This window comes from Parasteatoda tepidariorum, chromosome 8, assembly GCF_043381705.1.
Source record: "Parasteatoda tepidariorum isolate YZ-2023 chromosome 8, CAS_Ptep_4.0, whole genome shotgun sequence".
In the NCBI taxonomy this organism is placed as follows: Eukaryota; Metazoa; Arthropoda; class Arachnida; order Araneae; family Theridiidae; genus Parasteatoda; species Parasteatoda tepidariorum.
In genome coordinates, this window is record NC_092211.1 from 65,494,743 (window position 1) to 65,515,539 (window position 20,797).

At 27.9% G+C, this 20,797-nt stretch overlaps 1 protein-coding gene across 1 annotated transcript; it reads right to left on the reverse strand.

The window, feature by feature from the left end:
• Positions 1-5,970: 5,970 nt before the first annotated feature.
• LOC107439311 (cathepsin L) lies at positions 5,971-20,249 on the reverse strand. Its single transcript, XM_043043568.2, has 8 exons — positions 19,969-20,249; positions 17,001-17,119; positions 15,289-15,428; positions 13,493-13,681; positions 12,215-12,406; positions 10,779-10,944; positions 8,196-8,304; positions 5,971-6,309 (listed from the first exon to the last, which is right to left on the reverse strand). The coding sequence occupies exons 2-8, from the start codon at positions 17,116-17,118 to the stop codon at positions 6,210-6,212; spliced, it is 1,014 nt and encodes a 337-aa protein (XP_042899502.1). The 5' UTR covers position 17,119; positions 19,969-20,249; the 3' UTR covers positions 5,971-6,209.
• Between the last annotated feature and the right edge of the window lie 548 nt (positions 20,250-20,797).

Below are 20,797 nucleotides of genomic sequence, written 5' to 3' on the forward strand. Positions count from 1 at the left end.
CTACACTTTATTTATTTATTATTTCTGTTGGTTTTGGTACTTATTTTTAGTTTTATTGGTGTATTGTGAGAGTTTGTGTAATGAATACGTAATAGGTGTTTAAGATTTTGCGCCACGTGATTGCTAAATCTGCATTAAAAGAGTGTAGCTCTAAAGTTTTGATTGAAAAACACATTAAAATTATGTTGTATATTTTAATGTTTTGTATTAAATAAAATACTTGAAACATGTATCATTTATGGTGTCTTAGAATTTTTATGAAAACAATAAAATTTTTATTGTTTTTGTAAGCAAGTTACATATTATTGTTTTTATAATTGTTTTCAAACTTCATTAGTGTATTGTAAGTATTTATGTAATGAATACGTAATAGGTGTTTAAGGTTTTGCTCAGCGTTATTGTTAAATCTACATTAAAAGAGTATAGCTCTAAAGTTTTGATTGAAAATTGGGGTTTAGTTTTGTCCCCCCAAGACAGCGCCACTGGCGCTATTGAGTAAAAAAAATGCTTAAAAAATCAGAGACTAAATTAGAAACGAAAACAGTTAAAGGGTTATTTTGAAATTGAATTACAGTCTAAATTCAAATAAAGAAAAGATAACTAACAACGAATATGTTATTTTAAAATTCACTGAAAGGTTATTGTTAAGCTCACGGGTAAGTGATTAAGGAAAGGATTAATTCTTTAAAAAAGAGTTAAACTGCAATTTGGCGATGTAATCTCAAAACTGAGTGTCAGTCAATGGCTGGAAAATTAAGATTTAGGTTGAAAATTCTGAATATATGAAAAGTTTTATACCTGTGATTAAAAAAAATGTTAACAAATTTATTAATAAAAATTATTTAATTAATCTAAATTCCACATTATATTACATATGGGCTGGGGGTCTATAACTTTTTGTGAAAGAATTATTATAGTTTAACCAATCATTAAAAAGATGTGAAGAGAAACGTGACATATTAGAGCAACAAATTTTTGAACCCTTATAGCGGTTAACCTATAAAAACCAGCTTTAAAAAACTTCTACTACACCCCCTCCTCAATTTCGGAAATAAGAAAAAAGGTATGTTTCTACAAAAAAAGTGCGTTTTTTCATCAAAATATTCAGCCACGGATAACATGTTTTAAGAGATTATTTCAAGGATTTGTCAAAGCAGTTTAGAAAATGAAAATTCGACCATCTGTTTTTTTTTTTTTTTTTGTCGTTGAACAGCAGACCCAATTTTATAGCTCAACTCCGTAGCCTTGTAATTTTGAACCCAATTCAGAAGACAAGGGAACTCGTGGATCGAGTATGGGGAGAAATTTGCCTTCGTGGAGTACTTTTCGATGGAGCTTACCCGCATTTGCGTTACATGGAGAGGAAGACCACGAGAAATTCCCACGGTTAGCCTCACGGCGAAGGGACTCTAACCTATGATCCGTCTACCACTGAAGATATTTCACACCAGCACTGTGGTCGGTGCAAGCCGGATGCGGATTTGAACCCGGCTCACCTCATTGAAAGGCGCCCGCTCTATCCCCTGAGCCATCGCGGCTCCGACCAACTGTTTGAAATTCATAAAAATAATTAGTTTTTCTTTTTTCTTCAACAGACTATTTTAAGTGGGGGTGGAAACGGAACGCCATTAAAGGAAATTTTTACGTTTCTCTTAAAATTTGATAATCCAGAAACTATTTTTTGACCGATTACGCTCAAATTTTGTATTTTACCATTTAGAACTATATTCTTCAGAATAATTAAATTTGTATGCCTTACAATTCAAAATTTATTTGACTATTATTAAATAAAATAATAAATAATAGTTAAAAATTATTTTCTGCATGGATTATTCGAATACTATAATCGTGTGCAAATTTTTCTTTGATTGGCTTAAAAAGTTCTCGAGACATTGTGAAATATGCAAAAATTTAAATTAGCGTAATAAGGAAATAAAGTCATATTTTAAGGGAGGGGGTAACATATTTTTGAGGGCAATAAACATATGCTTATTCGTTTATGTTTCTAAGTGCGTTTTTGTATCTAATTTCGTAACTTTAAATATCGTCTGTACTACTTAATTAGCGTATTTAAGGTTAGGCCCTCGAACCTTTATGGTTGAGTCTCAATATGTGAAAATTCGATCAAAAGTTATTCCAGATGCTCTTTTTTTTCTTTTAATTTATTTTTTCTGCACTGTAAAAGCCGCAACAATGATAAACAAATAACTTAAGTTTGAGAATAAATATTTAGGTGTAAAAATATTCCGAATGATATTGTGAAACTATATAAGTTGTTAGCCTAACGTAACACCATGCGACTTGCTTCATTTTGTGAAGAGCGTTTTAAATAGAAATTTCACTGTTTCCCTTTTTTTTATTAATCCACATAATAGTTGTCATTTAAAATAGTCTAAAATAAAATAAAGATAATATGAATTTAACTTTTATATTATATATGAATGTTAAATTCATGATTTTTTCTTAACTTATTCTGATGACGTCATACTTCACTCAGGGTTTTCCTTCATCAAATCGTGCTACCATTGCACCTGACGGAGATGTAAATCTAGCATTCTTTAAAAATAAATTACTTCTCAGAAAAGATCTTTCCTGACGGGGAAAATTAACACAACACCTGCAAGCAATTACCCCTTTCTAAAATGAATTTTCAGGATGTTGCTCTGTTCTGAAAGATATGTATTTAATAGAATTTTTTCCCCCGCTCTTATTACATAGTGGTAAATTGACAGCGTGGAACTCGTTTTCGAGTGATTAAGAAAAAAGGGGCGTGAAAACGGTTCACATGTGCATAATGATCCAATAATTTATTCGATTTTAATGTTTCTAAGGAACATTCTAAATAAGAAATCCGTTGTAAATGTTTGATTGTTTTAATGCTTCATTATCGTTATTAAAAACTTGAACTCCATCCCTTAATTATTATGTATCCTCAAGAACTTCTATGAAAAGAAAAAGATTCTTAGAATTGTATGATTGCTTAGTTCGGTTTTCTGCGGGCTATTCTGATACATCGGATTTTTTAATTATTTTAATAAAGAAAAAAGAAATTTGTATTCAAGCAAACGACTTAAATAGCATATTTGCAAAATCGTTTTCCAAATTTCATTATAAATTCTTTTTAATTAAATATGACACAGCCATCAAAATGCTTCTCAAATTTCTGCAGCAATAGTTTATTATTACGCCGAAATTTAAAAGCTAAAATTAGCTCGAGGCTTGTGCAAACATTTCGTAAGGGTAAGCCGGTTACTTAGCCATTTTTGATTAGATTCATGGTTCACATATTATTTTCGATAACATAGTAATTTATATATTATATTCGTGATATAGACTGGCATTCAAAAGTTTTTAGTCAACTTGTGTATTATCAATAAAAAGGAGGCGGTACTACTTGGTGCTGTCTCTCCTATTGTGCTATCTGTCCTTTTCTACTTGACGAAGGTTTATAAGCCTATTTTGAGCACACAAGCCTGGAAATTTATGTAATTGCAATAACCAATAAAAAACAAAATTTGCATATACCTCTGAATAAATTTATTGACAACATAATTAGAAATTGCCATTACAACTATTGATAAAATATTAGTCTATTTTTCTTTAAATTTTACTTTACATGACCTCTTTTAGAACGATTGATTGCCGTACACAGACTTGGTATTCGAGACTTAATTTTTTTAAGTTTTGTGGCTGAAAATTCTCCGGACATCATCCAGCCATTCCTAGAATCTTCTTACATTGCGTTGGGGCCATTATGCAGACTCTTCCTTCCAATTCATTTCTTAGTTTTTCTACAGGTTTCAGATCGGCTGATTTTGTGCTGTTCTTTCATTTTTAAATAATTGGCATAAATCTATGAAGTGTGCTTGGGTTATTATCTTGCTGAAAGACAAACCATTTGCCAATATTAATGATACCTAAGGATAAAATCATGATGCACTAATATACTATAATAAAGATAAACTTATCCATTGTGAACTTGACTGTTCCGTCAATTTTTTTATACTATAATAATATACCAACTTTTCCACCAAGTTAACTCCATATTGTTTTACTGAATAACTTAAACAATTATCATTACACCTTCAGCAGCCAAACGTCTGGCATATTGACGTCTTTTTCCGAACAATTCGAATTTTGAATAGTCAGTTCAAAAAACTAATCCTCCATCAAAGATTTATGTATTTTTGCCCGCTAAAGACGTTTCTATTTACTTTCATGCCACTGCAGAGTTTTTCGGCAAGCTACGTGGCCATTTAAACAAACACTATGTAGTCGTCACTTGACAGTGTCAATTGATAATGAATTTGTTCTTATTTTATTCAATTCTTTTCCAACTATAGTGGTGACAGGAACATATCTATTAGGCATTTTGGCCTTCCTATAATTTCTTTTTGATATCATATAGTGCCTGCTGTTCTTAATAGAGCTAATGTACATATTACATTTGATATCAGAATGTTTTACAAAATCAGAACAAAAAAAATAAAACATTGAAATATTAAATTAATAGTATAATTAATAAAATTACAATTAGTATTTAATGATTAAATATGCAAAAACCTATACTTATTAGTTAAAACTGCATTAAAACTAAATATTATTCTTATACAGAAAGAATTTCACCCAACACTTACTTTGATGCTTATTTGAAAACTGCTAAATACGAAAAATACTATTCATTTAACACTAGGCTGATATGACAATTATGATTACTTTAAAGTGACTTTCAATGTGCTGACTTTGTGTTTTTGTTGCTAAATATACTAACCAAGTTCAAAAATAGAATTCTACATTATTTTACCACATTCTGAATTAACAATTTTTAATGTTGAGATTGACCAAAGACTTCAGCAAACTAATTTACAAATTTTATTTGTGGTGTTCAATTAAATTTGCTCTTGGGTTGCAATGTAGTTGGTGCTCTGCTGTAGTTGACCAAATTGTCTGCAGACCATGCCCTCGTCTTTTTCTTCAACTTAATTTGTGATGCTAGTCTGTGACTCAGAGCTATGTGCCGATGAGCCCATATTTGAATTTGCTAGGGTTCTCGTGCAACAGGTTTTTCTTTGCTGTGGAACATCTGCGAATATCCTATTTAGGTGGGGAGAGGTTACTCACTGTTTACATTCAACTGTGATTTAAAACCTAATATATAGTTTAATTCAAACAATAATTTTACCATTAGAAATAGTGTAATTTAACCAATTAACCAAATGCAGAATTCTTACTTTGAAGCTAGATTTTTTTAAAACATTCTGTATATTGTGGACCTTGAGTATTTGTTATGCCCAATTCAATTTTCTAATTTAGGGCTATCCTAGAAAACTTCATATTTAGATGTATAAAAAAAATTGTTTGAGCACTCTTAAAAATTGAAAGAATGGTTTAATGGCATAAGATGCAAAAAGGACTTGCTGCGCCAAACACAAGGTTGGCTCTTAGAAATGGGATTGCATCATTAGTGATAACTTTTTGCTGCACATAATATTTTAGCATATCGTCCACAGACTTTATCGAAAGCACCACTGCAATTGCTTGAGTATTATTGCTAACTGAAAGAGAATACAAGACCATGAAAAGCTCTAACAATTGAAACTATTTCACATTTTAGTACTTTTAATCACAATTTTAACATTTAATATGTTGCGATGAGTTTAGTATAACACCTTTAGTCATCCTACTTCTTAAAAGGTGCAAATTAAACAATTTGTATACCATATAGTTTAATAATATTTAAATTTATTACTTATTATTAATATAATAAAATGTTTCAGAATTTCCAAGCCATGTGATTGGATTAAATGTAGAGCTATCATGAATCATAATGTTTTTTTTTTTTTTTTTTTTTTTTTTTTTTAAAAAGAACCCCAGGTTTCTGTTAACTCAATTGATAAACATCATTTTTTCTTCAGTTGCTAAGAGAGTAAAACAAATGTTATAACAACAGTATAAAATAAAACCATCAGGTAAGAAAATGATTTTTTATTAAATCAAACAGCTTAAATTGTAAGATGAGATTCACATCGACAAATGAAAGAACACAGGTACAAAAATGTTTCTTTAAAAAAAATAAAAAGTAAAAATGAGCATACATTAAATGCAAAAATTAAAAACAACCTTAAGAATAAACTAAGTATTTTTCTTAGTAAATTAAAAAATAAAAAGTACAAAACAGCTCATGTTAAAATAATCTCAGACGTAACGTCTTATACTAATGGATAGCTAGCTTGAGTTGCTATTCCACATTGATTGTTTTTGTTCCTGGCCATTTTGATATATCCGCTCTCTCCCCATTTTTCACCCCAACTGAAAAGAAAAGGAGTAATTAATAAAATTAAATAAAAGAAACAGTAAAATATGGCATAGCTGCTAGTGTATAAGAATTAAAGTGGCTTCAATATTTCCTATTTGTGACAGGCTTTATAATATTGTTTAGTTTATAATTTTGAGTAATAATAAATAGATATTAAATTCATTTTAGATAGTCAATTTTTTTTTTTTTAAATAAAAAGTTCTGAATAAATAAAAAAAAGTACAAATTTTTGAGCATTTAAATGAAAAACAAAAAACTGAAAATTATTCATTATAAGTTTGACTGACTTCATTATTTAAAAGTTATACTAATTTAAATAGATAAACAAACGAAAAACAGTGAAAAAAAACTGTATTGTTATGGAATTTTTTTAGAGCTGGAAATTTCCTCCATGTAAGAACCAGGAGAATTTTTAATTTAACCAAGGCAAAATCCTGTAAAGTTAGCAGCTATGAGAAGACAAACAAGCCACCCCAAAATTATGCAAAAGCAAAAAACAAACTTTCTACAATAATTCAAATTAGTCTACCAATTAAAGTTTCTTTAAATATACACTCTCTTATTCCAACAAGATCTTAATCAATTAATCTAACAAGATTAATTAATTTTAATGTCATAGGAAATAAAATATTTATTTTATTATATAAATTAAATATACGTTAATTGTATTTATATAGATATGTTAAAATTAGAGACTCTAATAAAATGAGAAAGAAAGAATACATGCTTAAAATAATTATAACTGAGTCACTAATCCTTTAGCAAGAATAATGCAACACTTTTCCATGGTTAACATTTTAAAATAAAAACAACAGAGCTCACACATTTACTAATTGTACATCAACCTATCAACAACTAAATAGTAAAATATTTCAAATGATTAAGTGTCATTTAAAACATTTTTTTGAATGTATAATATTTCATAATTTAAAGTTATGCAAATAATAAAAATATACTTAGATTTTATTATACTAAGATTTTTTTACATACTTAGATTCTTAAGTTTTCTTGAAAATTAATTTCTTCATATAAAATATCCCTTCTTTAAAAAAAAAAACCTTAAAANATATCATAGATTTAATGATGCAAGTAATATAAATAAATTTTATATTACCTAAAAAGAAAATTTGCTGAATTCTGAGAACATTCTTCTTTTCCATTTCTTTGATGCTGGATGGTCTAGTCCCTTCTTTGCAAGAGTGTCAGCCAACTCGTTGCCGTGGATATCGACGTGTAAAGATCAAATATTTTTAAAATGATTAAGTGTCATTTAAAACATATTTTTGAATGTATAATATTTCATAATTTAGAGTTATGCAAATAATAAAAATATACTTAGATTTTATTATACTAAGATTTTTTTACATACTTAGATTCTTAAGTTTTCTTGAAAATTAATTTCGTCATATAAAATATCCCTTCTTAAAAAAAAACCCTTAAAAATTAGTAAAATAATAATAAAACAATTCTATCAACTATTCAATTCTTTAAATACTAATCATGAGCCCAGTAAAGTATTATTCTAATACATAAATTTTTTCTCATTTTTTTCATTTGTGATAATTTCAAAAATTTCAGGAGACCTGTACCTTTTTTAAAAGAAAGCATTAATTTTTAAATTCTTCCAAAGGGAAATAGAATTTGCGTTTATCATACTATATCAATGAAATATAGCTTAAATGGGAAAAAAAATTATATAAACATAGCTGCAAACATGGAAAGCATGGGGCATAGATCAGCAGATTTTTTTACACAATACAAATTTCATGACCACAATTGTAAAATATTTAAAATATTATAGACAGAGATAATTTCCTTTTATTATATTACTTTTCTCTATATTTTGAACTATAATATTTTCTTAACAATAATTATATACCTATTCTTTACAATCCAGTAATCTTCACCAGATTCAGACACACTATATCCAGTACACAAAACACCATGATCCAATTGTTCACTACTACACTGTGGCTCATTGTAGACACCTGTTAAAAATAAAATTTAATTATCAATAGGATATAAATATGTTCCTAAAAAATGTCACTATCTCATTTAAACTCAATAAAAAAAATTAAAGTTATGCCCACAAGAAAATTAATTGAATTTCAAACAAAAACATTGCATGCAATAAAATTAAGATAGGCATAATAATGTTTATACAATTACTAACAAGTGATGATTCTTAGATTTTTTCTGGGAGTTAAAACTGACATGAGTAAAAAATTTGGACACTTACTAATTTTAACTTCTTTTTTTTTTAATGTATCAAAAGAAAGCATGACTTGAATTAAAATAAATTATATTGCCATTTTCTAAAATTGAATTTTTCTTTGTTTTAACCATGTCTAATCTTTGATTGTGCATAGAATTTAAATTTAAAAATGATTAATGCTAATAATTATAACAGATAAACATTTCAAATTAATAAAAAATTTTCACCAAAGAATGAAAAATTAAAAAAATAAAATAGGAATATTTTCAGAGGATAAAAATCAGGAGGGAAAGAAGTTAATTTTATTCATACCTTCCTCTATTATTTAACTTTCAATGCTGACACGAGCAACAAATATTTAAGATTAGCAAAGCATAAAAAATTTTAATATTAAACCCACCATTTTAGCAATAAAAATGGGAGTACCCTGAAAAAATTAGGCAAGTTCATTGCTACACAAATGCTTCTTATTTTTAAAGACTAACAAAACAGGTTTTACATTTCGCCTACCTTCAAATTTTTGTAATATAATTAATGCTTATCCTGAAACAGTTAATTTTGATCAAAATGTACTCTAAATTACATAATAAAACATAAAAAATAGTTTAACTTAATTCAAGTACAAATTTTCAACAAATATGAGATAATGACTTGAAATTCATAATTTATGATAAGTATAAAATATTTTAATTGTAAAAAGTTACTTACTATAAACTATTTACAAAAAATTTATTAACATATTTATTCCAATGACTCTTAATGGACCTATGTCGCCATGTAAGCAGTACAGGACTAACTCTGTCAACTGCAGAGTATAATCAAGTCAAATCATCGAATCCTTCATTATTTTTATCATTCTAATAACTGTAATACTTACAACAAATTAAATTAAAAATAATTATATGCATAATTAATATTATAATTGTACCTGTTGTAAGTGAACTTAAAATACTTAAGGATTAAAATATTTGGAAAATTTAGTTTGAAATTTTTTTTCCAGCATAAATAATAAATTTTCAACATTTGCAACAGGTAGCTGTTCATTTTCAGTTAATTTGTAAGAACACAGAAAATTTATAATAGTTTCAAAGGCTTTGAGACTTTCGCAAATCAGAGTACTGGTTGAGGTCCTGTTTCCCTATCTTTACCAGTGTCACTTTGCAATTATTTAGCTTATGCAACAATTCCTTGAACTGACACAAACGCAAGTTTCAACATTCCAATCAACTGATTCATAGAGAACAAACACAATGTTTGAGGTGCTTTCTCTGAAATGTAACAAACTCTATACTCTCTTCTTCATCATTAGCATTAGGAGTTATATTTTTTCATCTTAAAATGAAATAACTTTAATTTTCTTTTAAATGTTGGTAGAATTTCTGAACAATAGATGCTAGAATCTGCAAGTTTCTAAACGGGTGTTAATAACATTATAAAAATAGTATTTGTGACAGACATGTTAAAACAGGAAGATACACGCAGGAAAATGAAAGATGAGAAAACGATGGCTTGGAGTTTAATTGTATTAAAATTAAAATAATTTTTTTAGTGTGTCTACCACTACAAAAATACAATTCCAATTCACTAGTATATAAGACTTGCTAACTCGATTCTTCCTTGGAGTACATTTTCACAGATGAAGGTTGACATTGTCAATATCTGACTCTACATCGGTAACCTTCAGACGTGATGCTAATATTCCAACCAAGACATAAACTCCCACTGCGATCTGAACATCCCTACTTTGACGAATGGTCCACATTGAACAGTTAACTTGCTACTTGTGACAGCGACTATATCCACCTCACCTCTTTGCACTGTTATTACTCAAGTCATCACACAACTGTAAACTCTCTACCGCTAAAGGCAACACAGGAGTGACCAGGATCCTGAACTTAATACAGCTGTCAAAAGTACCACTGTGATCTTAATGCAGCTCTCCCCACTTTTCACAAAACAGCAATGAATCAACAACTGGTATCCATTCGCCGAATTCTAGCACAGCTTTAATTCTGCTGGGGGAGTACTGTAGTGTGTTTACTACGACAAAAATACAATTCCAATTAACTATTATATAAGACATGTTAACTCGATTCTATGTTGTTGGGGTACCGTTTCATTGATGAAGGTTGACATTGTTGATATGTACTCTCCCCACAATTTTCTTAGATACTTTCACTTTTAAAGATAATTTTTAAAAAAATGAGTATATCGATAAAATAATCAACATTAATGAATGCTTCTTACCTTCAGAGTAAAACTGGAATGATTCCTGACTGGCATCAATTGCCACAGAAATAGGACCAATTGTTGCTACAGCTTCCATCAGTTTAGTCTCATCTCCAGAGGGAAGATCCACAAATCCTGTGTCTGTAGCTCCCTTGTTTTGCTTCTTGTAGTGGCATCTACCTTGCTGCAAAAAAAGATTAAGCTATAGAATATTAAATCAAAGAAAAATTCACTCTAATTTTATAAATGAAAATGAAAGCAGGAATGGCTTTGGTTCATTATAAGCCTTTTAAAAAGATGTTGATTCGAAGAAGAAAAAAATTTAGTCAAAATAGTAAAGTGACCAAAAATAAAAAACAGCAAAATTACTTAGTAGGGATAATTTTGCTTTCAATTCATGATTTACTTTTTGAAAATTTGAGAAAACATCGAAACATAAAGAGGTTCCTGAATAAGCACTACTTTTCATTACTTAATTTTTGTAATAAAAAAACTTTTCAAACAGAAAAAAATAGGTTTAAAAAATATTTTAAAATTTAGGGTTTTGATATATCAACTCATAAATCACTAGTCTCATTTTTATTTTTTAGCTACTTTGAATCTTACACAAATTTTTAAACTTTGCTAACATGACATCAGGAGTAAATATAGCAAAAATTCTCAAGACCATATGTTTTATAATAAGAAGACATATCTTAAATTTTAAAAGGATATAAAAAATAAAAAAATACAGATATTTATACTTAAAAGATAATAATTTGGTCAAAATTAGAAGATGTTAATTAATATACTAGACTTATGATTGCTTAAAAAATAAAATGGCAAACAATCTCACTACATTATAAAATTTTCATGATTAGATAATAAAGCACAGTTTTCTCTTAAATACTATTCTGAAAGTGAACTCCCATCTAACAAATTATTTTAGTTACTATAATTTCTTTTTTTTAGTTTTATGCAGCACAGCTGAAGATAATGCACATTGTGAAAAACAAGGAAAAATGAATTTGTCACAGTTTGAATTATAGGTCACTATTTACTGACTATTTAATACTTTTTTTAAATTACATTCCAATTTCTATTGAAAGAGCTGAAATCCATTAAAAGATTAAAACTATAACCTCTGAAATTCATAAAGTAAATAGGAAAATTACTAAAAAATTCTTTTAAAATTTTTTCTGTTTTAAGTGAAAAGAAATTTAAACAATCTGTAAAATTTTTTAAAATACAACATAATAGTACAAATACAATCTAAAAATCTTCATTTTAAAAGAGGGAATGGGTCAAAATGTAAAACAATATGTAATAACATAAAAATTTCACTCACAGAGCATTAAAAAATGTTCTGTGGGTGAAAGTTCTTGGATTATCCAAATTATTTAAAAACAAAACACGGAAACCTTTTATACATGGAGAAGGAGAATAATATTATTTGACAATAGAGTCATAATTACTTTGTGTTTGTATGGGTAAGCTTCTTCAGTATCTATCCCTTTATTCTCTTTAATGTAATCAAACGCTTGATCCATGAGACCACCGTTGCATCCCTCATTGCCAAACTTGCCAGAGCAATCAATCAGATTTTGCTCACTTAATGAAACAAGTTTTCCTGTTTTACGAAAATGTTGACCTTCAAGGGCACCAGTCTGAAAAGTAAACATAAAATAGTAGAGGTAATTTAAAATTTCATTTTAAAATATTCATACTTTTTTACGAGTATTTAATGAAAAAATATCTTATTTCTTAAAATTTCACAATGTGTGCCATAGGATTAAAGTAGGAGAATTAGTTCAGAAAAATCTCAGTGCTTCTTCAGGTTTGATAAAAATCAAAAAATTTTTTTTAAAAATATATAATCTTTCTTATTTTTAAATTTATATGAGATTTTTTAAAAATTAAATATATTTAAGTCTCATAATTGACATAATCATGTTTGTTAAATTGTTCAAGTCTAAGGTCCAGATAAATTAATACTCACAGAATATTTTTCTTTTAATTGAATAGTATAAAAAATTTACAATTACTACAGTCAAACCCCGCTATAGTGAACTAAAAAAGTGAGGAAATTGGATATTATGAACTTTTTTCTGTCTTTGACTGATTTTTTTCCCCTTCATTTTTTAAAAATAACTTTGAAATGTCTACTTTAAAACAAATACTTATACTGATTTTTAAAACCAGTTATAGAGTGGAATGTAGCCATAAGCATTTTTTCTTGTTTGCTTCTTTTATCCCACTTTTCTCAGTTCTCAACCTAAACAAAGGCCAACCCAGGCTGATGTACTAACAAATTTTTCCCTGCATCAGCTAAAGCTAATTATCTTCGTACACAAGACGAACAGTAATAAAAAATAAAAGCAAGTTACACATTTTTTGTAACTACGTATTATTTTTCAGTCATTTCTATATTTCATTTTATTGGTCATTTATTTCAATAATGTATAACAAAAAGAAGGAGTTCGGAACCATTAGTTAAAATTGTTTGCAGACCAGATATAGTGAACTTCCGGTTATAGTGAACCGAAATTCTGGTCCCTTGAAGGTTCACTATAGCGGGGTTTGGCTGTACTTAAAATATGGTCTTTTAGTCTTCTCTTTATTGCTTTTTAGTTCTTATTTACTAAAAATAATGATCCGAAATTAATACTATATTAGTTAAAGAGCAGGCAATTATAAATTGTTAGAACATTTTCTTTACAACAGTATGAATTTTTTAAATTGGTATTACTTACAGCACTGAAGGACCAGCATGAACCACATTGACCCTGATTCTTAACAGGAGTGACATATCCTTCAGCAGTCCAATTTACTTGCTTTGGTGCTACAACATTAGCAGGAGAAAGATAAGTAGAGCCAGATGCTAAACTTTCATTGTAGTTTCGTTGAAAACCATTGACTTTTCTCACAAATTCATGGTGAAGCTATATAAAAAATTAATATATGTATGTACTATATGTAATATATGTACTTGTATTGTAATTAAAAATGTATAAAAATTGCAATGCAGTAAGATTCAATTGTAACGATTCTGGATTTAACAAAATTCTGAAATTTTTGAGGACATAGAGTCTTTAGTTCAGCAGGATGTAATAAATTAGAGTGCATACTAATGAGCGATGATATTTTTTTTCTCAGATTTTAAAATATACACATTTTTGAAAACAGGACTGTGGGTAAATAATCATTGAGAAATCAATGATCAGAGATTTTACTCTCCATCAAAAATGTTGTGAAAAGTGCTAAAAGTGTAAGAAAAATCAACTGAATGAAGTGACTCAGAAGAAGGAACCGTTCTCCTAATGGTAGCAATATTTTCCAGCACTGTAGATTCATTACAAAATCTTTTTGAACATTTTTTTAACGCTGTAGAAAATACAGATGATGAAAACTTAATTTTATTGTATCCTAAATTCTTCCTTAGATACAGTAAACTGTACTGTATTGGGAAAAAAAAATGACTGCAACTTTATATATATTTTTTAAAATGTTATGATTCTTACTTTTTAGCTTAGAAAATAAAAAATTATAATAAATATTTGTTTTTTATAGTTATATCTCTTATGAATTAAAAAAAATATTTAAAAAAAAAAAAAACTTTGTAGTACTACCAGAATTTTGAAAAATTAAGCAAAACCATTTAAAAAGAGTTTGTCTAGAAATTATTCTTAAATAAGAGTAAAATTTAAAAAAAAAGTCTATTAACTTTGAGGAACAAGGCAGTATGTAAGGAACAAGGCAGTAACAACACTGTTATGAGAGTATTTTATAATTATATACTCACCAACCTTCTTTAAATATGTTTAACAAAGAAAAATGTCCAATAATTGTCATTTTATTTATTCAAAACTATTTAAGTATATCAAAGTTAAACATACAAACAAATAAAATTACACCTTATAAGTTCAAACTTAAAATATGCTTACTACTAAGATGATTGTTTCCTAACAGTTATTTTTAATTCAACTTATGGCAATATTCAGAATTTTCATAACATTTATAGTATTGATATTACATTAACATGATTGTTTGGAAACAGACTGTTGGAAATTGCAATTAAATTTATTAATCCATTTATTAATTTCATCTAGTGAGCGCATGATAATCACGTGCTCAAGGCTAATCCGACTCTTCCCACACACACAGACCCTCTGGTTCGAGAGAGAACTGTTTAGAACTACGATTGCGAAGCATGTTCTTTTTTGTTGTGTGTGTCTGTAAATATTTTGTGTCCATATAATTGTGAATAAAATTTAATATTGAATGCAATTATTTAGATGATTTATAGAAGTCTATGGATTATTACGAAGTGTTCCCGGCCTTTTGGTGGAGGTAAGCTATCTCCTTTTTTAATATCTTTTGGTAATACCCAAAACAGATATTAAACAGTTAATAATGTTTTGTTTTTTTCCAGAATTATAGTAACTTCGTAGCTAGTTTAGAATATGAACATATTATAAATGCTATGATAATCAAATTCTTATGAAAATCAAATCAATAAAAATTTAATTCAAAGATGAAAAAAAGTTACCAAATCTCCAAAACCATTCATTCGCAGCCGGTAGGATTTCTTTCCAGATAAAAATAGCTGGTTGTGTTTAGCAATCTTGTGCTTGTTTTCCACAAATACTTTCATCCTAAATAGATCTTCTGCTTCTTCATATGTTTTTTCTACACATGAGAAGAAAAAAAACGTAAATCACAACAGTACAGACACATAAAATGTTGTTAAACTTAAAACAAATAATTTTAAATCATATTAAAATCTGGGAAACATTATTTTATTTACTAACATTTTTTTAACATGCTGCAAATAAAATAAATGTGTACAATTCATGCTTATTTTTATCAATTGCATTTTGAACTTCTACAAATCTAAGATTGCTTGGAATTTAAAATCAATTCAACAGCAATATTAATAATAATGTAATAGTGATGTAATAATAATTGTTAATCTATATCGAATAAGAGCAGCAGATGTGTGAGAGTTACTTTAATAGTCTCAAATGCAAAGATATTTTAACCTAAAAAAATAAACAGATAGATTGCTCAAAAAGGTTATGCAAAAACATTTTACTAATGTATGTGTAAATGTTTTCATGAACTAGTCCCATTTTCCACAGTCACCTTGACTACTCACAACTGTTCATCACAAAATTCCAAAACTGTTTACCTGGAAAAATGGTTAGCTACACAAAATGATTTATAGTTATAAGTTTTACCATTTCAAAAATTCTGTTATTGTTGAATTGATAATTAAACAAACAGTACAAAATTTTTAAATCAGTCATACAAGATTGGATTCTCTAGCATCTGTAAAAATAGTAAGTAAGCGTAAGAAAGAATTCAGCTCAACCACTACTGTAATATTTGTGAACAGTCTTTTGTTCAACACAACAAACATTTGAAATTTTAGAATTGTGGTATAAGATTTAAGTTTTACGATTAAACTAAAAGGAACAACAATCAAGTACAACTTAATACATTTGCTTGTTGTTTTTAAAAAACACGACTTTTAAAATCTTGCAACTGTGTTAAAAAAAATTTAAAAAAGAATACCATAGATTTGCAAAAAAGTAGCTAATTTTCTTTAATTATTTTTTTTTTTCCTTGGTGGATATTAAGCATCCATACCTAACTCTCAATTGCAATTTCCTATACAAAAACATTACTCTTTATCCAAACCCAATATTACTCTTTGGATAAAATATTTCAAAGCGGAAAATTCTTTTTTACAAACTAAATTAAAGAAATGTTATGAAGACATTCAAAATTGATTTTTTAGAATGACTGATTGGCAAATATGAGACATTTTTCTACTAGAAAAACTATAAGATCAAATATGACTTAATTTGTCAAGAAACTAGCCACACTAAGATACTGTGAACATTTAGTATTATCATTCATTAAATATACTTATTTAACCACTTTATATAATTATATTATAAATTTAAAAAGAAATTTTTAAATGAAAAACGTCAAAATAGGTCTTGTGACAAAGAAAAAAAAATTTTTTTAAGCTTGTTTACAGCAGTAAAAAAATATTATATATTTTATAATACAATCTTTTATCTAATGATCTGGAACAAATGTCCTTATTAAACAGAGTAGTTTTATAGTCGACTAGTTTATAATAGTCCTCTAATTCCACATAACCAGCAATTTATTAATTATCGAGTACATAAAATAATAATTTACAAATTATCAAATGCATAATAAAATTTAAAACTGGAAAAAACTCACCAAACATTAGCTTAAATGCTTTCCATTCTTCTTTAATGACATCAAACTCTGTAACATAAGCTGTGGCAGCACACAACGTAGCAAAAAGAACAAGAATTGAAAAATTCATTTCATTCATTCTGAAAAATGCAAGCAAAATAAAGTTTTATTAGTTTAAAACTTCACAGTAATAAAAAAAAGCTTATACTTTAAAAAATTATTTCTTTTCCAATTTTTGTTTTACATATTCCAGAGATACAAATCAAAGCTTGCAAATTACTATTATAAACCTTTTCCCATACCACATCATTGTCTTCACTTTGATGCAAATGCCTACTACAGTATAAGCCCAGAAACCAGACAGCAAATTAATAGCAGAGTGGGTCGCAATCGGGAGCGGATTAAGCATACGCGAGGCCTTAGGCCATTCAAATTTTTGGGGGCCTTAAATTAAATTTTTTTCTCATATATTTTTTTTTATTCAAACATAAAAGTATTTATATACCTTTTCATTTAAGAAAGCACATTTAAAATTAAAATAAATTAAATTTTACTTTATTTTATTAAATTAGAACTAAAAAATAATCATAACATTTCGAAAAAATTAAAAAAAAATCATTGTTTTTCTTAATTTATTTTCCAAAAATCCATTTCAAGGGGGCCCCAGTCTGGCCTAATGGGTAATCTGGTCAGGGTTTCCGCTACGGTAGCTTTTTTTCGCAAAATGCGAAAAGACCCCTCAAAAATGCTAAAATTCAACAAAGCATTTTCGCATTTTTGCTAAAGGATTTTACTAAATTCCATTAAAAAAAAGCTTCCGCGAAAAACCATGACGCTAACATCCATGAAAAAAACTTGATCAAACAAGGAGAAAAAATCTAAATATCTTTCGCAAGAAGAACCATGACGCTAGCGTTCACGAAAAAAACGTGATCAAACGAGATGAAGCATAGCGATCAACAAAAATGGCTAGAATATATGATATATATATTTGTTAATGATTAATATTTAGGGCCCTGAAAGTGCATTTAACTTTCAAGAAGCATTTGTAAAATGGGCAAACATGAAAGAAAGGAAGATTGTTAATTATAAACCAAAATGTTTTGATAAATAATAAATGTGTTTTTTTTTTTTTTAGGTATTCTTTTTGATATTCTTGTACATTAAGCTATTCTTTGTCAGATAACTTACAGTACTTGTTTGATATAAAGTAATTTTATAAGCCTAATGGCATTTTAGCATTTTGCTAAAACTTTTTTTCAGATTTTAGCTTTTTTGCTAATGAATTTTTAGACTCAGCTTAAACCCTGAATCTGGCCCTGGTCGCAATTCTAAAATAGCTCAGGGAGAACACTGCAACATTATCCCTTTGACTCACTGTCAAACATCAGCTAACATTGACCTATTAACTGATAACTAATACACTTTAAAAGCTTTTGAAAGTTGGCGGAGGTCGGTCATGCAAAAATAAGATTTAAAAAAATCTGTGAGTAAAAAAATTAGAACATTTGACAATTGAATCAGGCGATTGAATCGCATATTTAAAATATTACTTTTTTAAAAAAATTATACATTCCCCTTTAGGTTAAAAAATGCTTGCATCCTCAAGTAGTGACTATTATTCTTTTACTGAGTGAGGGTTCAAAAGAAAGCTGAGATTTAATTATTCACGTCTGTGTCTTGAATTTTAATGAACAAAACTTAATAGACTCTCCTTATATTTCCATTACTTAAGCATTTCTATCTCCATTAATGGCATATATTTTGATTTTCATGCGCAAATGTGCCAATAAGTACTTGTCATCTTCTAATTTACCTACATGCGTGACATTTATAATTTAGAAGTAGCAATTGAGTGCTTAATAAATGATTTTACGAAATGTATTTAAGATACATTTCTTTGCACATCACAATAGTGCTTTGTTATTCTGTAAATAAATCCATTAAATTTTTAAAGAAAATTCAAATCAATTAAGAAAAAAATATATTTTAACAAAAACTCTCTTTTGTTTAGCTAACAAATACAGTCATTAGAATTTTAGAAATTGGACTTTGAAATTTAATTTCTTATCCAGGAAAAAGCACACTGGAAAATTTTCTGTTAAAATTACTATAATGTAAAATTACTAAAGGTAATGACATTTCCAGTCCAAAAAAAAAAAACTCATAATTTTGGTTAAAAAAAACAAACAATCATATGAAAATTCTGGTTTTCAAAATTATAATTTATTTTACAATACATTTAGTAAAAAATACATAACTGAAAACAAAATTTAATCTAATAAACAGTTTTCCTGCCATAACCACATTAGTACAATATTAGAAAGCACTATTTTTCCAGGTATAATCACCTGCACTGATGACAAAATTATACCTTATCATTGCTAATTTTCTAATTTTTAATTAATTTTTTTATTTATATAATGTGTGTACTTTTTTTTCTAATAATTTTTAAATATAATAATTATTAAATATATTATTTATTAAAAAAATAAGTCAGTTAAACTCCAAATTTCCTTATCTTGATGAAAATTAATAAAAAGGCACACAAAGAACGATTATAAAAAAAAATATCAAAGGAAATATAATTGTACAAAAAATAAAACTTAAGTAAAATAAAAAAAGGAAAGAAAAAAAAAACGTGATGCCCATATGCTGATTGTGCAAGTCCTAGTTTATATCAAGCATACCTCATTAAAGATTCATCACGTGGTTCTGCTTAATAATGGCTAACATTATTATTGGATCCTAAATAAATTATGATATAGAGAATTGCATTAGAATTTGTAATGCTAAAATATAAAAAGCCAATATTGAAGTAATCTACAAGTAGGTGTAGTAATTGTAAATACGTTTTACTTTATCAAGCTTTAACAAACTTTCACTTGCTTACAGATTACAAAGAATTATATGAAAAAAAAATTAAACAAATGCATAACATGATTATAATTTGGAATTATTAATAAAATAATAATAAATATTTTCTTACTGTCTTTTCACTTATTTGAAGATAAAACCAAATCAATAAGAATCGTACAACAAAGCTATGTTAAATATATTGTTGCTCGCTACGTTTTGAACTTTTAGACTAGTTGCTTTGTTAAAAAAAATCGTATAAATAGAACAGATAATGCAAACGATAAAGAAGAGTTGCTGGAACTGAGTCTGAAAAATATTTTATTTTTCAACAACAACCGCTGAAATAAAAATAATCAAAGCGTCAGCTGATTAGTCATGTGGCTTTAATCTGTTGCCACTCAGTATACATATGAGTAATAATTTGAGTGAACGCTTATGTTACGTTTCTGCTGCCTACATGATAGACTTGAAACGGAGGTCGTGCACCCGCTTCTTTTTTTAAAAAAAATTAATCTTATAACTATTATGCTTATTTTTTTATTTATAAATTGATTATTTTACAGTCATGCATTTATATGCCAGAAAAAAATCAATTTACTGCAATTATAATTTGAGTATTTGCCATTTTTTTGCTATCTCAGTCTGTGAATTGATCTAATAAGGACTGCGCAAGCAGTTTCGAAGGTTGATGAGCGATAGCGAACAGGGGTTATAGTCTCTCTCTAATACAATTAGTTTAAAGGATATAAAAGCATAAAATCTTAGGTATTAAAATAGANCCTCCGCAGAGGATCAAAATTGTGATGGCATGTCTTCGGATCATCCTCCGGGATGTTTCCCAGACCGTCGCCAATAGCCCAATGTGCAGCTCTAGTGCGACGTAAATTAACAACAGCAGCAGCAGCTGAAAAAAACTGCGTATGTAATTTTGGGGGTTGGCGAGCGATACTGAGCAAGGT

What these genes read in the sequence shown, in the direction of transcription:
- LOC107439311 (XM_043043568.2), bottom strand. Translation starts at nt 17,118, where the DNA reads ATGAATGAAATGAATTTTTCAATTCTTGTTCTTTTTGCTACGTTGTGT. An exon ending in ATTCCAGTTTTACTCTGAAG is followed by an intron (nt 8,305 to 10,778) that starts GTAAGAAGCATT and finishes TATTTTTAACAG; the next exon opens with GTGTCTACAATGAGCCACAG. An exon ending in TACTGGATTGTAAAGAATAG is followed by an intron (nt 6,310 to 8,195) that starts GTATATAATTAT and finishes TTTTCTTTTCAG; the next exon opens with TTGGGGTGAAAAATGGGGAG.